Source organism: Mandrillus leucophaeus, unplaced genomic scaffold (genome assembly GCF_000951045.1).
Source record: "Mandrillus leucophaeus isolate KB7577 unplaced genomic scaffold, Mleu.le_1.0 Scaffold453, whole genome shotgun sequence".
Taxonomy (NCBI): domain Eukaryota; kingdom Metazoa; phylum Chordata; class Mammalia; order Primates; family Cercopithecidae; genus Mandrillus; species Mandrillus leucophaeus.
Window position 1 is genome coordinate 1563022 of NW_012104843.1, and position 17297 is coordinate 1580318.

General features: G+C 41.6%; 1 protein-coding gene across 3 annotated transcripts in view; it reads left to right on the forward strand.

Moving 5' to 3' along the window:
• PTPRM (protein tyrosine phosphatase, receptor type, M) overlaps positions 1 to 17297 on the forward strand; it is a 704023-nt gene that overhangs the window by 609457 nt on the left and 77269 nt on the right. For all 3 annotated transcript variants that reach the window (XM_011994359.1, XM_011994360.1, XM_011994361.1), the window contains one exon: positions 1030 to 1066. In XM_011994359.1, coding sequence (XP_011849749.1) covers positions 1030 to 1066 — 37 coding nt within the window. The remainder of the gene's footprint in view (positions 1 to 1029; positions 1067 to 17297) is intronic.

The window sequence follows — 17297 nt, forward strand, 5'->3', positions numbered from 1 at the left end:
ATGTGCCACCACACCCAGCTAATTTTGTATTTGTAGTAGAGACGGGGGTTTCACCATGTTGGTCAGGCTGGTCTCGAACTCCTGACCTCGTGACCCACCCGCCTTGGCCTCCCAAAGTACTGGGATTACAGGCATGAGCCACCACGCCCGGCCTTCTTTTCTTTTTCAGACAGGGTCTCACTTTACCCAGGCTGATATATACAATGGTGCAATCTTGGCTCACTGCAGCCTCGAACCCCTGGGCTCATACAAATCCTCCTGCCTCAGTCCCCCAAGTAGGTGGGACTACAGGTGCATGCCACCACACCTGGCTAATTTTTGTATGTTTTGTAGAGATGGTTTTTGGCCATGTTGTGCAGGCTGGTCTCAAACTCCTAAGCTCAAGCAGTCTGCCTGCCTCAGCCTCCCCAAACTGCTGGGATTACAGGCATGAACCACCACACCCAGCCCTTTTTCTTTGGCCTCAATTTTTATCTGTCTTGTTTCTTGCAGGGTCATGATAAAAGGAAGGAATCTTTCAGAATTTCTGCCTCTTTAAATTCCTGGCCCTTGCTATAGTAGCATGTCATGGTATTATCAGTGTTTAAGAATGGTTTTGAAGATCGGTATTGATATAACTGTCTATACCAATACAACAGAATATGCGTTAAACCCCTGGCATATTGCCACTAACATCCCAAACACAAATGAAATTCTGTTGCAAATTCTCAGCCTGTTTGCACTTTGTAAGAGTAATGGTCATGGTATTTCAGAGAATCCATAAGTTGTTAGTGTTTTTTGCTCATCCATCATCTCATAACCAGTTATGACTAAGTTACCCACACCTTTGGTGCAAGCATCAGAACTGTTGTATTTGATGCACCTCCACTAATTAAGAGAAACTCAAAGGTGCTGGGTTGGCCGTTTAACTTTCAGGTGATGCAGCTATTGGCATTTATGTGCACATTCATTTCAGCAAAGTTAGCATGTGACTTCTCTGCTATTTATCGATTTTATGTTTATCAAATATTCTCTTTTATTTATTTTTAGGGTTATCATCGACCCAATCATTACATTGCTACCCAAGGTAAGTTTATTTCTACTTTCTTGTCTTTCTTTGTTTCTTTTGCCTGCCTCCTATCATTTTGTACCCACTTCACCCTCCTTCAGGAAGATATTGCACATTTATTACGGTTCTAGCCATCAACAGGTACTCTCTTGTCTTCCCATCAGACATTCTGGTCATGTAAATCGTTTAGTTAGAACTTCATGTTGAGATCATTAGGAGAAATGTGTCCATCAATTCTTTATTGAATTCAATCTGTCCACCTTAGGAGTAAGTCGGACATTTGCAAAAGTAGATATATAGATAGCCATTCCATCAATATACACCAGCTGCTCTCTACACAGGGAACTGTGCTGGTTGCTGCTGGGGAGCCAGGCTGAACCCAGCAAGCACCCCCTTCTCACAGTGGTTTTGTTTAGTGGGGAAGCTGTGCAGTCACCTGTATGTACTTTAGTAGGTACAGTGCCAGGTGACGTCTGTGAGAGGAACAGATACAGATAAAACATTAGGGACATTTGGAGCAGGAAGGGGTTGCTTTCAGGTGGGATGACTCAAAAACCATTTTGTGGCAGAGGTGAGATTGGGAACAGGCCTTCTGAATGGAGAAACATCATGAGCAAAGATCTGGGAGCAGGAGTTTAGTTCTCCCAGGTGGAAAGCAGCTGGTGGGTCACATTGGCTAAAGAAAACAGAGGAAAGCTAGAGGACATGTTGAGGAAGCTAATGGCAATGGTTTTTGAGTGATTTTCCCAACCTATGAAGTGGGTCACCTGCAGAGGGTGGGTGTCATGAGAGAGCTGAGGTTTTAGAGAATGAGGCATCGTAAGGGATGAGTCAGTGAGTCAATATGGGATGGACTGAAGAAGGAGTAAGAAGCAGAGAAGACCCAGTTAAGGCTGAACAGCACACGTTCTCCCCATTTTATTATTTTATCATTGTTTCCAGCAATACTACATCCCAGAAACAGTAGCAGGGAAGTGAAAAGGATGTGACCTGCCAAAGGTTATGCGTGGGGGAGGGGTCTACACAGAAAGTCAGTGACCAAGGGAATCAAGGATGCCAAGGTAATTGGGTTGGAAAGTCCAGGCTTGGAAGAAGGGCAATCAGAGGTGTCCACTGGACCATGATGAGAGGGAAGGAACTAACGGATTGAGGCTAAGTCCCATTGATGAGTCATAGGTTAGGAGAAGAAGCCGTTGTAGCCAGAGAGCAGAATTCCAACACTTGGATCTGCACCGTGCAGTAGAACTTTCTGCAGTGCTGGGAATGTTCTCTGTCTGTGCTGTCCGATATCGCAGCTACAAGTCACATATGGCTCCTGCATGCTTGAAATACAGCTACTACAAATGAGGAACTGCATTTTGAATTTTAATATTGATAGAAATAGCTACACTTGGTTATTCCCTGTGGTAGCATTGGACAGCAAGGCTTTGGGGTGGAAAAGCTCCAGCTATAGCTGAAATGGAACCACTGTGGAAGCTGATCCTGCCCCATGCCCCTTGAACCTGGGTGACACCACACAGAGTCCACAGTCTCACATCACCACTAGGTTACTCTGCACTCAGGTCTAGATGACCTGCTGGAGCTCCCACTCTCCTTCATCGTCTATGACATGAAGTTGGTAATGGCTCCTTCCAAGGTCACTTTGCTAGCCAGACGCAAAGTCGTCTGTAGAGTTTTCAGTGTGAACCTGGCACAGAGCAGGTCCTACTACATAGAGATTGCTGAGGTCTTCAGGAAGCAAGGCTCAGCTTGAGCTCTTACCTATGGGATAGAACAAGGACACATGTAAGAGTTCAGTCCTAGACACCTCCTAACCCCGCTGCTTCCAAACGGAATTCATCAATGCCTTTAGAGGAACCTGTTGTTATGGGTTTGAAATTCATTCTAATCGCTTTCAGAATGTTCTAAAGTAAGCATCACAACATCAGATTTAGTACATTTTATGATAATTTGACATTAACAGTTTTTGTAAATTCATGTGAAAATTTCATTGTAAAATATCCAAAATACTCCCAAGCTTCTTATCTCTCCAATAACTTGATTAGCAACCTGTGTTTTCATAGATAGCAAGAACATTAAGTTGCTCTTATTTGTATTTTCAATATTGAGGCCCTCTAGATTAATGTGACTAAACAGCTGAAGCAAAGACTGAACTGCCAAGGTCTAGACATGGCCCATTACCAGGCTTCCTTCCTTTTGTCCATTGTCTCTGCCCCTCTCCCCCTGTAGGAGATTATTCTTTAAAGAGAAATGTCACTAGAGAAGGTCACTTTCTGCAGAATTAGCATGAATGATACTTAATAGCTCAGTAACCCTCTCTGGCAGCATTCACGTGTTAATGAGCAAATGTATTTGTAAGTGGATAAGAAAGAGCAAATGTGATCAGTTCGCAGTAGACAACTAGTCTGCCCTTAATGGAGAAGGGCACTGACTAATGCCCTGTTTACCAGGTCGTGGCAGCCTTTCCCTGGTACAAGGTGGGGTGCAGACTGGACTTCTCAAACTGGCAGTACTAACGTCACTGCTGGTGGTGGTGCAGGGAGAGGAGGGAAAATGAATGAATATTTTTAATCTAACATGCAGTCAAGACTATACATATCATACTAAGAATAATAACATTCAGACCATGATGTTCAGATGAGAAAGCGAGAATCTTCTTTCTATTATATACCACAAGCATAATGGACTAATAGCCTTAGATTACCAGTAATCAAGATCACTGATGATAATCAGCACTAATTGGCATGGACAGGTAGAATATGTTCGTAGATCACCTTTGTTGAAAAACAAACAAACAAACAAAAAACATTAATACCTCCAAGAGGCCAACAAAATGGGCGATGAAGACCAACAGGCAGATGCAATCTTTAAATGTCTTCTTGCTCTATTTTTCCTCTCTTTGCACTAACATAATTCTTTAAAATATATTTACAGCAGGAACCTATGAAACTATACAAATGGTCCAATTTGCTGACAACCATTTTTACTTCTAAAAGTTAGTAATGCACAGATATTCATCAAGTTCCTTCAATACAGAGGACATATTATAAATTTATGTATTGAGTCTCCTCCTTCCCATCCACCCTCAGTTTTATTGATTTTTCTAACAGTAACTGACTTTGACCTTTGATAATAATGGGTGACGTTCCTGCAAATTGAAAGCATCCCATTCAAGCCAGATCTATTGCTTTTTTTAGCATTAATATGTTCTTCCTATCTCCCCTTGGTTTAAATGTTTTCTGTCTGGCCACTAATATATGATGACCCAATATTAACTTCATCATGTCTGACTGACCAGACATTAGTACAACAGTAGCATTCAAGATTTGTGATTTAGCAAACCAGGGGCTCAAAGAAGAGGAAGTCGTGTCTGCTACCGCATGTCTGTACGTAGAGGCAGGGCAGAGTGGAGATTTCAAAAGCAGGCTCAAGCAAAGGGCAGAAGAGCATGCAGTGGGTAGGATTGCCCAGAAGTTATCATATTTCACAAGCAAAATACAACCTTGGAGACTATGTGGCCTGCAAGCTGGATGAAGCCACACACGTAAGAACCGACTAGAGAGAGCACCTACTGGCCTCATGGTGGCAGCCATGGGGCCCCTGAATAAGTGTTCTTTTGATTTTTGTTTGACTTTATCTAGAGACATGATCTCACTCTGTCACCCAGACTGGAGTGCAGTAGTGGGATCATAGCTCACTGAAGCATCGAACTCCTGGGCTCACGTAATTCTCCCACCTCAGCCTCCAAAGCAGCTAGGACCACAGTTGCACACCAAGCCTGGCTTATATATTTTATTTTATTGTTTGTAGATTTAGGGTCTCCCTGTGTCGCCCAGGCTGATCTCAAACTCCTGGACTCGTAGGATCCTCCCACCATGGCCTCCCAAAGCACTGGGATCACGGGCATGAGCCATTGCGCTCAGCTTTGTTTAGTTTTAATTTTAAAACTTACCTCAAGAGTCAGATAACTCAGGGAAAGACCATGCAAGGCTGTTACTGAAGAAAATGCTATGAGTCTGTTCTAGACATAGCTTGCGCAGCCCTGAGCATCCTTCCTCACTTCTAAGTGAGCATTTTCCAGACTCATCTGTGCACTGGGATGCCCCAAGAAAGAGACTCAGGCCTGATGTGCTCTTTCCCGTGTACTGCATGCTCACCCCCCACAACCACATGGTTAATCCAGATCCAGCCCCTGCTTTCTAAGTTATGATGCTTCTCGTGACAACACAATAAAAAGCAAATGTTCAATGATACAGTCATGTCTGAAAATACATGTTATTATTGTCTTCGATGTTGTAACCTGAGCTGTATAGATTGTTGAGATGCACACGTTACTCTTTTAAGTTTAGGTGCCTCGATGCCCACTTCATCATTTCTTTCTTTCTGAATTGTGCTAATTTGACAAGGTTGGCTGCCTGATTGGGGTTCCGACCTTAGCCTTCATCTTGCCATATATAGTTTGTTTTTGTCTCTGTCAGTGTTAGCTCTGTACAGCACCCTTGTGGAGTCCAGGCCTAGAGAGAGGATCTCCCAACAGAAGCCCCCATGCCCACATGAGAACAGGGAGACCCTTGTGCCCCCAACTGTGTTTTCCACAGGATTTGTGCACTCTGGCCCAAATGTCCCTCACCTTTGGGAGACACAGAACTTCTTTCAGAACTAATGAAATATGAAGATCATTTCCCCAGAAAGAAAATTTTATTTAAGGTAGTTCATGGACTACCCCCACCCCCCAATTTTATTTATGAATTATAGTAATTCTGTGGACCTCAGGTTATGAACTTTACTTTGGTCAGAAACATTAAAAGCTATTTTGGGATAAGACAGAAACCATAGACTTTATTAATCTTCTTTTTCTAGTATACTTTAAGTTCTGGGGTACATGTGCAGAACATGCAGTTCTACTTTTTTAAAAAACCGTACGTAGGGGTTAACAAAATGTCGTAGATTGTTTATAACTATGTGAAATACATTCCTGAAAGCATCAAAATTTTTACTAACTCTAACAAACTATTACTAAAATGTTTACTAGCCTAACTTTGTACTAAAAGACCCTAGAGTATTGTTATAATCGTTAGTATTTTGAACCATGGTCAGTTTGGGTTTGACGGTTCATCTCAGGCTGGGTTTTCTGCCTATATGTTATTTTGCATTTGTGCCTGAAAAGTTTATGCCTTTGCTCACTTTTCAACAATTTTAGCAATTATAATATATTAGAAAATGTTCTCTCTGAATGACAGAGACTACAGTAGCTGGTCCTATAGCTGATGTTTATTTTTTAAAAGGAGGATGTAGTAGAAATAACACATGTACCACAGCCAGAAGGCTGGGATCCAAATTATTGTGCTGTCACAGAAAAGGTATTTGAACTTCCTAAACTTATTTAAGGTAGAGTCCTGGTGTTTGTAAATAGTAGTAATAGTCAGGACCTTACCAGACAGCACTCACACATATAGAGCTTATTTCATCTTTACCACAAATGTGGGGGATATATGTGATTGTCCCCAGTTTATAAATGAGAGGAAGGGAGACAAAAAGACTTGAAATAACATGCTCCAAGTCACAGACCTAAAAGTGCAAAGGCCAGATTCAGGAGTAGCCACTGAACTCCAGCATCAAAGTTCCTCCCACCTCACTATACTGCCTCCCATGGGTGACCTTGGGGATTACATTAACTCTTGTAAGTATCAATGCTTAGAGCAATTCCTGGCATGGAGCAAATGCCATGTGTGTATGACCTGATACTGTTTTTGAGAAACAGCACAGAATAGCTTAATGATTAGGAACACAGACTGTGGAACTACATTGTCTGAACTCAATCCCCAACCCTGATTCCTCCGTTGGTAACTCGTGTGAGCTTGGACAAGTTACTTAACATCTCTGTGCTCATCATAAAGGAAGATGAAAATAATCTACCTTGTAGGGGGCTGTTTTTTTAACTGTTAGGTTCAGGGGTACATGTGCAGGTTTGTTATATAGGTAAATTGCATGTCATGAGGGCTTGGTGTACAGATTATTTCGTCACCCAGATAATAAGCATAATACCCGATAGGTAGTTTTTTAATCCTCTCCTTCCTCCCACCCTCTACCCTCAAGTAGGCCCCAGTGGCTGTTGCTGCCTTCTTTGTTCCCATGTGTTCTCAATGTTAAACTCTGACTAATAAGTGAGAATATACAGTATTTGATTTTCCGTTCCTGCGATTGTTCACTTACGATAATGGCCTCCAGCTTTATCCATGTTGCTGTAAAGGACATAATCTCATTCTTTTTTATGGCTGCATAGTATTCCATGGTGTATGTGTACTACATTCTTTATCCAGTCTACTATTGATGGGCATTTTGGTTGATTCCATGTCTTTGCCAATGTGAATACTGCTGTGATGAGCACATATATGTATGTATCTCAATCATGCATGAATCATATGGAATGATTTATTTTCCTTTGGATATACAGCCAGAAATGGGATTGATGGGTCAAGTGGTACTTCTGTTGTAAGTTCTTTGAGAAATTTCCCAGACTGCTTTCCACAATGGCTGAACTAATTTACATTCTCACCAGCACTCTATAAGCATTCCATCTTCTCCACAACCTCTCCAGCGTCTGTTATTTTTTCTTTTTAGAAACAGCCATTCTAATTGGTGTGAGATGGTATCTCATTGTGGTTTTAATATGCATTTTTCTAATGATTAGTGATGTCGAGCATTTTTTCATGTACTTACTGGCCGCATGGTGCCTTCTTTTCAAGTGTATCTATTCCTGTTTTTTGCCAAATTGTAATGGGGTTATTTGGTTTTTGCTTGTTAATTTGTTTAAGTTCCTTATAGACTCTGGATATTAGACCTTCACTGGATGCATAGTTTGAAAATATTTTCTCCCATTCTGTAGGTTTGTCTGTTTATTCTCCTGATGGTTTTTCTTGTTGTGCAGAAGCTCTTTAATTAGGTCTTATTTGTCAATTTTTGTATTTGTTGCAATTGCTTTTGACATCTGAGGAGGTGTAAGATCTCTACAATGAGAATACAAAACACTGCTAAAGAAATCAGAGATGATACAAACAGTGAAAAAATATTCCATGCTCATGGATAGGAAGAAGCAATATTGTTTAAATGGCCCTACTGCTCAAAGCAATTTAGAGTCAATGCTATTCCTATCAAACTACCAATGACTTTCTTCAGAGAATTAGAAAAGACTATTGTAAAATTCAGACAGTACCATAAAAGAGCACAAATAGCCAAGGCAATCCTAAGTGAAAAGAACAAAGCTGGAGGCATCACTTTATGTGACTTGAAACTATGCTATGGGGCTACAGTAACCAAAACAGCATGGTACTGGTACAAAAGCATACAGGTAGAACAACAGAACAGAATAGAGAGCCCAGAAATAGTGCCACACACCTACCACCATCTGATCTTTGACAAAGTTGACAAAAACAAGCAATGGGGAAAGGACTCCCCATTGTTATTATTATTGAATAATAAATGGTGCTGCGATAACTGGCTAGCCATATGCAGAAGATTGAAACTGGACCCCTTCCTTACACCATATACGAAAATCAACTCAAGAGGAATTAAAGAATTAAATGTGAAACCTCAAACTATAAAAATCCTGGAATATAACCTAAGAAATAGCATTTTGGACATAGGCCCCAGCAAAGGGGCCTTTTCTTTTTAACACCTAGTAAGTGCCCATTTACAAAATAATGTCCTTCTTTGCTGACCTTGAAAATATACTCAGACAAAACAGAGTAGGTCTTACTAATTGCATATGTTCACATTTCACAATGTAAGTAGTCTAATGTAAACCCATAAATAGCTAGTAACATGAACTTTTCATTCCTCACATGTGAATAAACTTAAGCTGTACATAGTTAAGAAGCCTTGGAACAATTCATAGAGATTGTGATCTGTGGAGAACTGGCCGTCCAGATAGGCCCCCGCCACATGCCATTGACCTTATCACTGCCATCACTGTCTGCCTTTTATACTCAGAGGATCCAGATGCTCGGTGTCATCTTTGAGGATGCCAGGTCATATTGGCAAAGACCACAGGAACTGATATAGAGAACCAGATATCAGATAGTCATTCACAATAAAAACTGTAGCCACCCATCAGACAGAACTGCCCAAGGTCAGGCAGGGGCATTCTGTGTGAAGAGGAAGATGCCTTGGCAGAAGATCACTTCATCATGAGCAGGGCATTAGAAGAAGGGGTCCCAGAGTTTCTTCATGATTCAATAAGTATGCCCCACCGGTCTTATAGTGAGTTGGCATAAAACATAGGCTCAGTAAGAATACAAGAATGAATGAGTGAATGAATAAATGAATGGATTGGGAGTTACCACGTGCCGCACACCACTTAGACAGTAGACTATCTCAGCCAGGTAGAAAGGATGGCTCATGTTGGCCCCGGGAAAGCATCTACTTCCTGGGGTGGATTTTGGCATCATTATCTCCAACATCTCTGACTGTTTCTGTTTCAAGTTAAGGGCTGGTCAGCTTCTAGTCTTAGAAACACTTTCTTTACATATGGCAGTAAATCAAATCCTGTTTTTAAAGACAGTCCATCTGGTTAAAGTAACTTTCCTTGGCTGTACCCTGACCCTGTTCGTGCAACCCCTGTCCCCATACGTATGATCAGTGTTGTCTGCAGTTATCATTTGTCCATAATTTGAAAAAGAGAAGCCTAAAAAGTTCCCTCCAGACACTTTCAGCTAGGAACAAACTTTTATGTGAAAATAATAAAAATGTGGGGAGTGAAGGTTTATAGTGGAAATATTTACAGAGCCTCAAACACTGCACAGCAGTTGAAACTTAGCTATAGTGACTTCATTCTTTTTGCTGTCAATCTGTTTTTCTTCTATATTTCTTCCACATACTTCTGGTATATTTTTAATAAAGATTTTTCAAAAAGATAAATATGGTTTATATTTTCCCAGCTCAAAATTCCCCTTCAGGCCTCTGAAGCAATAAATAATAATGCTTTGAATACCGTACTGACTTTCCTGGGCAAGCCATTCCGGTAGTGGAGGGTTCTCAGAACGTCAGTGTAACTTCTGCACGCTCTGTAAAGCAGCTTTTGTCTCTTGCATTCTGGCCTCCAGATGGAGATGAACACTTGAAATTATTTCTCAGTAGAATTGAAAGAACTTTTTTTTTTTAAATCAAAAGCTCAGCCTTCAGTAAACAACTTTTGTTTTTATTCTTCCAAGCACCAGTGCGGTTTGCACTTCAAGTGCAAATTTTGTGTTAGCTAACACTGTGCTTCCTGGCAAAGTTGTTCCAGCGTTGTCAGTGGGTTGTAGGTTATGTTTTGGATTCATTTGTTATTTCCTATTTGAGACTAATTTAAAAGTATTACCTAGTGAAGTGGAGTATTCTCTGGCTTCCAAATTTAAATAGGGATGCTTTGAGAAAATGTGATTTATATACCAGCAAACAGTGACTCCATAAAAGTCATTGTCATAAGTATTCTAGCTACCCAGGGCCAAGTTTATACAGAACCTGCCTGCATTTTACCAACCATCTGTGGTTTTCCAAGAGAGAATGAACAATTGCAATTAGCAGCTTATCCAGAAACTTCCTTTTAAACAATAGTTTCTCGTCACTAGATTAATTTCAAAAGACAGTGGCCAATTAGCCAAATGGTCACTTTCGTAGAAATGAGAACATGTAAAGAAAGGGTTAAAATTAAAAGATGAAGTAAAAAATAGAGCATGTGGGGTAACATCCACCTATGTTATTACAGATGCTATAGGGAAAATGTGGCCCTCTAATAATAGAACCTAAGTTAATACAAAATAATTTGAAAATAAATGATGTCCTGTTGTTAAGCAGGCACTCAGATTTAAGGTGTCTTAAAACAAATGCTTTTTAAACCTTCAAGAGGATTTAGAGGTGTTCCTCATTTGAAGTAGAAAATTCATAGAATCTTTTAGAGGTGATAGAAACTTTAAGAAGCTCACAGTCCAGTCTCCTTGTTTTGTAATTAAAACAGTTGACACTTAAAGCAGAACTATATTTGAGTGACCTTCATCCACATAAGTTCAAGAGAGTCATATATGCAAAAGTATTTGCAAACTGCATGGACTAATGTTCATATTTTAATAGAGTGTGTGCAAATTTCAACCTAGGAGAAACCTCATGTGTTAAGACAGACCTGTTCCCCCATAGGGCCTTTTATTCAACAGAGAGAAAAAACTGTGAGGTTACATCTTTCTCCCAGGTTCAGCCCCTTAAAAGGAGAGAGCTGAAACTGATACCCATGTACTTTCCAAAGTGCTGGCTTCCCTGTGCCTCCGGCACCATGAGCCCTTGCAAAACAAAGCTACTTCTTTATAGCCTGGTTCATTCAAAACTGAACAAAGGTTTCTGTGCACCTGTCACTTGCCAGGATCAGCACAGGATCCGGAATATACCAGTGACCTCAGAATTTCCCAGTGTAGAGGTATAAATAAATGACACCCAACTCTTACTAGTTTGTGATTTTAATGTTCCCACAGATTTTGGGACTTCATTTTGATTTTTAATTATTTAGATTTTTTTTCAAGAGACATAGTCTTACTCTGTAACCTAGGCAGGAGTGTAGTAGCATGATCATAGCTCACTGCAGCCTCCAACTCCTGGGCTCAAGGGATCCTCCTGCCTCAGCCTCCTGAGTAGCTGGAACTACAGAGATAAGCAATCATGCCTGGCTAATTTTTATGTTACTTTTTGTAGAGACAGGGTCTTGCTATGTTGCTCAGGCTGGTCTCAAACTCCTGGCCTCAAGCAGTCCTCCCACCTCAGTCTCCCAAGTTGCTGAGATTACAGGCATGAGGTGCTGTGCCCGGCCTGGGAACTTCTTTAAGCCATTTGTCTTATCCACCCCTACCCCATTTTGCAGATGAAAAAATAAGACCCCGTGCAGCCCTAGAACCACTTTTCCAGAAATCTGGGCACCAGGTTTCTTTTACACCCATGGGCACAGTTTAAGACAAGTTTTTCAAGGCCGCAAACAGTTTAGGAAGTTTCTGGCTATAACCAGTGACTTTTGTTTCTTGCCTTCTCACTCAAAATGAAGCTGCTGGAAATTTCCTTCTGCAACCCTTCACAGCCATGGAAAATATGAGACTGCCTGCACTGAGCTATGTCTAGGGAGCCAATTTATCTCTATTTCATTCATTTATTAGATTTATTCTCTTTTTTCTTAAATAAAAGAGGATTCCACTTGTGTACTGAGAAGAGCTTAATTAAGGAAGATACAGACTAATGAAAGCTTTTATTTCTCTGGCAGTAACCCCTGAAGCATATGAATATAGGCTGTTCCCTTCACTTTACTTCTCCTTGACAGAAGGCAGCCAGATCCTTTGGGTCACCAAACCCCTCCATTCTGAAGGCTGCCATTTATTTTTTCTGTCCTTGATTGTCTTCTCTCTGTTCCCCTCTTTAGAGCATGCACAAGTACCCAAGCTCAGTTTCTGAGCGTTCTCTTTGGAGACCGATACTGAGGAATGCTCTGTACCTCCGCCAGCAGGATGCTTCTGTGCTGTGGACATCTGTCATGTTCCTTCCTTTCGAGGCCACAGCACTTTCTCCTGCACCTGTTTTCAACTCCCCATGCACACCACCATTCAGTCTGTCCCAGGGATCAGGGACTGAAGGTCCCTCTGGAAGCAGTGTCTGTATCTCTGCATTGTAGAGCGTATTATTGCCACAATCTACCTACCCCCATTTTATTATTTTCTATATTAGAGATCCTCTTTGGAGCCCTAATCTGTATCCCGTCACTCAAATCTGATAGGTCTGCCTTTCTCGACCTGCTTTCCATGTCAAGAATAATAGAAACCTTTTATTCCTTCTCACAGTGGTACCACTGCAACCTGAAATTGTTTACATAACTGCTAGGGAGGTCTGATTCTAGAAGATGACTGAATATCGTCCATAAAGAACAAAATTCAAATAATGGTTTCTTTAGGTAGATGAAGTTTCCAGAAATGCTTTGGAACATTTCAATTCCAAGAGCAAGTCATGCTAGGCTACAAACCACCCCATTATTGGTTTTACCCATAGATATTTGTTTGCTTTATGAAACGTAGTCACAATGAGATCTCTTCAACTTGGCCTTAAAATTTCTTCCATATACAACCATGTTTTATGCCAGTAACTAGGCCAGGACTGTCCACTCCCCACTAAAGGACAGTAGGCAGAATGGTTAGTAAAAGCCTAGACTCTAGAGTTGCACAGCCTAGGCTCATAAAGCAGCCTGCAAGTAACGTCTCCATAAATATTAGCTACAGTTATTGTTCTTACCATTTTGTATGTTCCAAAAGACACATCACTCAATAGCAGAGAAGCAGTTCAGGTTTTAACCCTAGTATAGTGTATACTCATATAGTTTCCATAAAAGCTGATACATCCTACACCTCTTGTTAATGCTTCCTTCCCGAAGGATGTACCAAAGGGAGCCACTTAAGTGTGCACCAACATCCTGTACTCCCTCCAGAGTACAAAGAGTGCCATCACTGTTCACTGTTAAACTGTAGACAGACATAGGTTGGAAAGACAACAGCTGCATCATAAGCTGGAAAAGCATATTTTGCTTCTGTTTTTGAAGTCTCGCTGAAATTGAGCAGCCCTGATAGCAGTGCCAGCTCCACATCTTGGTGTTCTGAAGGCTTCCCTGGCGCACACTTTTAGTCAGATGACATGTGAGTGAAAACAGCTTAATTCCAAAGACCAGACAAGTTCCTTCCTAACAGGCTTCATTGAAAGCAGTTCCTGAGATAAGAATTACACAGGGGCGTTTTAGAGAGGCGCTTTAACATGGTAAGTTCTTTGTATTTCTTAGGAAGAAAATGGCTGTTGAGTAAATTTATCTTTATTAAGACATACTAAATAATATCTACTATGTAATTATTTATCCTTTTTGTGTTTTTAAACATTTCATAATCATTTTAATTGAACAAATGATTAAAAGAAAAGATTATTAACCAGAAAAGAGAAAAGAGATGATGGTTGAAGGGTTATATAGCATATTATAGACAGAGGTTTCCCAGGCTATTTTAGTGTTTATTTAAAACCTGTCCATTAATATTTGGTTTATGCCAATTTTCTCTTAATGAAATTTGACATAACCTTTTGGTGTCCAATCAGGATTTCATATGTTTTAGAAATACAGCCAGGAACAAACATTCCATGAAACTAATTATGTAGAGAAAGCCACAAATAGTCAGATGGTTTGTATTGTCACACTTTCTTACCTCAGTCTGAAAGGAGAATTTTGGGGAATGGAATGAGGGAAATGTAAGCATCAACATGTGGGTTGTGTGTTCCGGAGGCAAGTCTAATCATGGATACAGCAGAAAGTGTATGCCTGATTGGAGGTATAAGAAGAGTACACACCTGCAAGTCAGTTTAGAAGAAGTTGGGCAAACGGCAAGTGCCTGCCAACCAGAGAGGGCCCGGGGAAGGGAAAAGACTTGTCGCAGGAAAACCTCCTCCAGTTGAGAAGAAGAGATGTGTCGTTGTGTGGCATCACTGGAATTTATTAACTGAAAACACGCTTTAACATTTATTATTTAAGTCATCACTTTCAACACTACTTTTAAAAAGGTATATTTTGTTACAGCTTTTCTCTTCTTTTACTATCACCAAATTAAATTTCCAGTGGACTGGTGTACATTTCTAACCCTGTAACTCTAGACATAAAGAGTTTTTCATGTGAGAGTTGTCCTTAGAAAATGCTATTTTTAACAGGCCAGTTATATTTTTAATTTTAGGTTAAAGTATTCCCCAGTTCTGCCCATCATAGAACAATTCTCAGCGTGTTTGCTTGTAATTCATTAGTTGATTTCTATTGTTACTTTTAAATGGTAATTTTCTTGGGATACTCTCAGCAGTTCGGGCTAATGAGCAAATCACGTCCGTTGCACCCACCCATCTCAACTTTGCTTTTCCTTTTCTGCAGCTGAAACAAAAAATTATTCATGAAAATTGCATGATTTTAACATAAGTAGCCTCAGGGGAGAACAAATGCAACTATCAAATAAGTGATGTTAAGGATTATTAATGCTGAAGCCAAGTATATTCTGTGTCACTGTTACCACTTCTGTGACACATGAGGCAAATTCAGTCCATAAAACATGGTGGCATATTTTACCATTTACCTCTCACTACTGTAAAAATGAAAAGCTACTCAATGTAAAATTATAGACTTAAGTGTTATGGAAGCATCATATTGAAAAATCACATAAAGCTTTATAATAAAAACTTAGAAAACCACCGAAGGGACAACTAGTTCTGTAAATGTTGAGTGACTGACTTCATAACCCTTATTATAGATTATCGCCAATGGCAACAGGAGCAATCATGGATCAAAAGTTTAGGACCACTTTTATTCATGTAGCAAGAGCTTTGAAATAAATGCCTGACTCTCAGGCTCATCGTCTTCTGCGTTCAAGTCCCACCTTCAGCCGTCTTCATGGCTGATGGAGGGAACGGGCTGCCAGTGCCCAAAGGATGGAGCCCAGGTTTCCTGCAGCTGCTTCGCCTTCACGTCCCCCCTCTTTCGCTTCGCACTTCTGCCATTCGGTGTGTACCCACACCACACACTCCCTCCTTCAGGTCCCAGAACCATGCTAGAAACAAACATTTCCGCGAGGAGGTGAGTTCATTTTGCAGTCAGAACAGTGTTGCTGGGCTGACCTGAATTGGAATTCCAGCTTTGCCACATACTGGCCTTGCAGCTGTAACAAAGGCACTTCGTCTCCTAAGCCTGTTTCTTGTGCTGGAGTAGGTGCCTCACACTGCTTTGGTGGGGAATGAGTTAGATCATGCGTATAAAGAGCAGCATCCATCATTCTGTAATCCCAGCACTTTGGGAGGCCGAGGCGGGCAGATGACAAGGTCAGAAGATCGAGACCCTCCTGGCTAACACGGTGAAACCCCATCTCTACTAAAAATACAAAAAATTAAACAGGCGTGGTGGCGGGCGCCTGTAGTCCCAGCTACTCGGGAGGCTGAGGCAGGAGAATGGCATGAACCTGGGAGGTGGAGCTTGCAGTAAGCCAAGATCACTCCACTGCACTCCAGCCTGGGCGACAGAGCGAGACTCTTTCTCAAAAAAAAAAAAAAAAAAAAAAAGCATCCAGCACCTGTCTGGCAGAGGGGCCGTCTAGTTGTACCTCTTTATTTGTCCAACACCCTTGTCCTGGGTTCCCCTTATTCCAGGCTAGAAGCCTTGGCATCTCTTATTGCTGACAGAGCTTTAGGGATGGCAAGAGTCCCCCTTGGTTTTAACACTGTCTTCCTAGTACAGCCCCAGTCCTCCCTGGTCTGAATCAAGAGGTCAGCCTATCCACCAATCCCCTGGTTCCTGATCCCACCTGAGCCTCATTGCCACACTGGGGAGCCTTGGAGCCCACGCTGGCCGTGCCAGCCACACGAGGCTGGCTTAGGGCCTGGCCCCTGCCCTACAAGCTCTGACCTTCCTGCCCCCAGGCTCTCCCTGTGCTGAGCCATCCCCTGCAGCCACGTTGCTGCTCTCTGTTGGATTCCGGACCCATCACCACTTGGACATTTCTGCTGCCAATCTCCACCAGCCACTTGGATGCCCAGGGAGCTGCTCTTGCCATAATAATTGTAAAATTATAAAATATGTTTAAACTTTCCCTGTCATTAGTACGGACCATGATTTCACTGTTCTTTGCTGTTCACATTCAACAGATTCCTGTGTCTTAGGAGTTTTGTTCAATGGAAAGAGTAGACACTTCTGCTCTGGACACTGGCATCTGTCTGGAACATGCAGGAGAGCTCAGTGGGGGCCTTTGGACTTGGCTTTGGGTCGCTGGGCTCAGTTTACTATTTCTCTCAGCCCACTGTACCTAGCTCCTCCTGTTCCACTTACTTCATCCTCGGCTGCTAACAGCTGGTCACACCTAAGGCTGAGCCCACACCTGATCAAACCTCCTTGCAGTACAGGTGCCCCCACTAGAGTCCATTCCGACAAGCAAACACTTCTTCCTCTGTTTTCTTTCTCTAACTTTCCCGAGCTTTGATTCTAAAACTGGAACTTTCCTTAGTCATGTTTTTAGTATCTGTCAGGGTTGTCTTCCACTCCTAAACTCTGAACTTGCAAATCTTATCAGAATTTTACATTTCTTACAAGAGGGCCGCATGGGAGTCCCTTCCCCTCCCAAGTGGCAACAAGTGGCTCCTGCTGGAGGACGTGCCAGCCCCACCGTCCCTCCCCTCCCCTCCTTTCTCCTCTCCT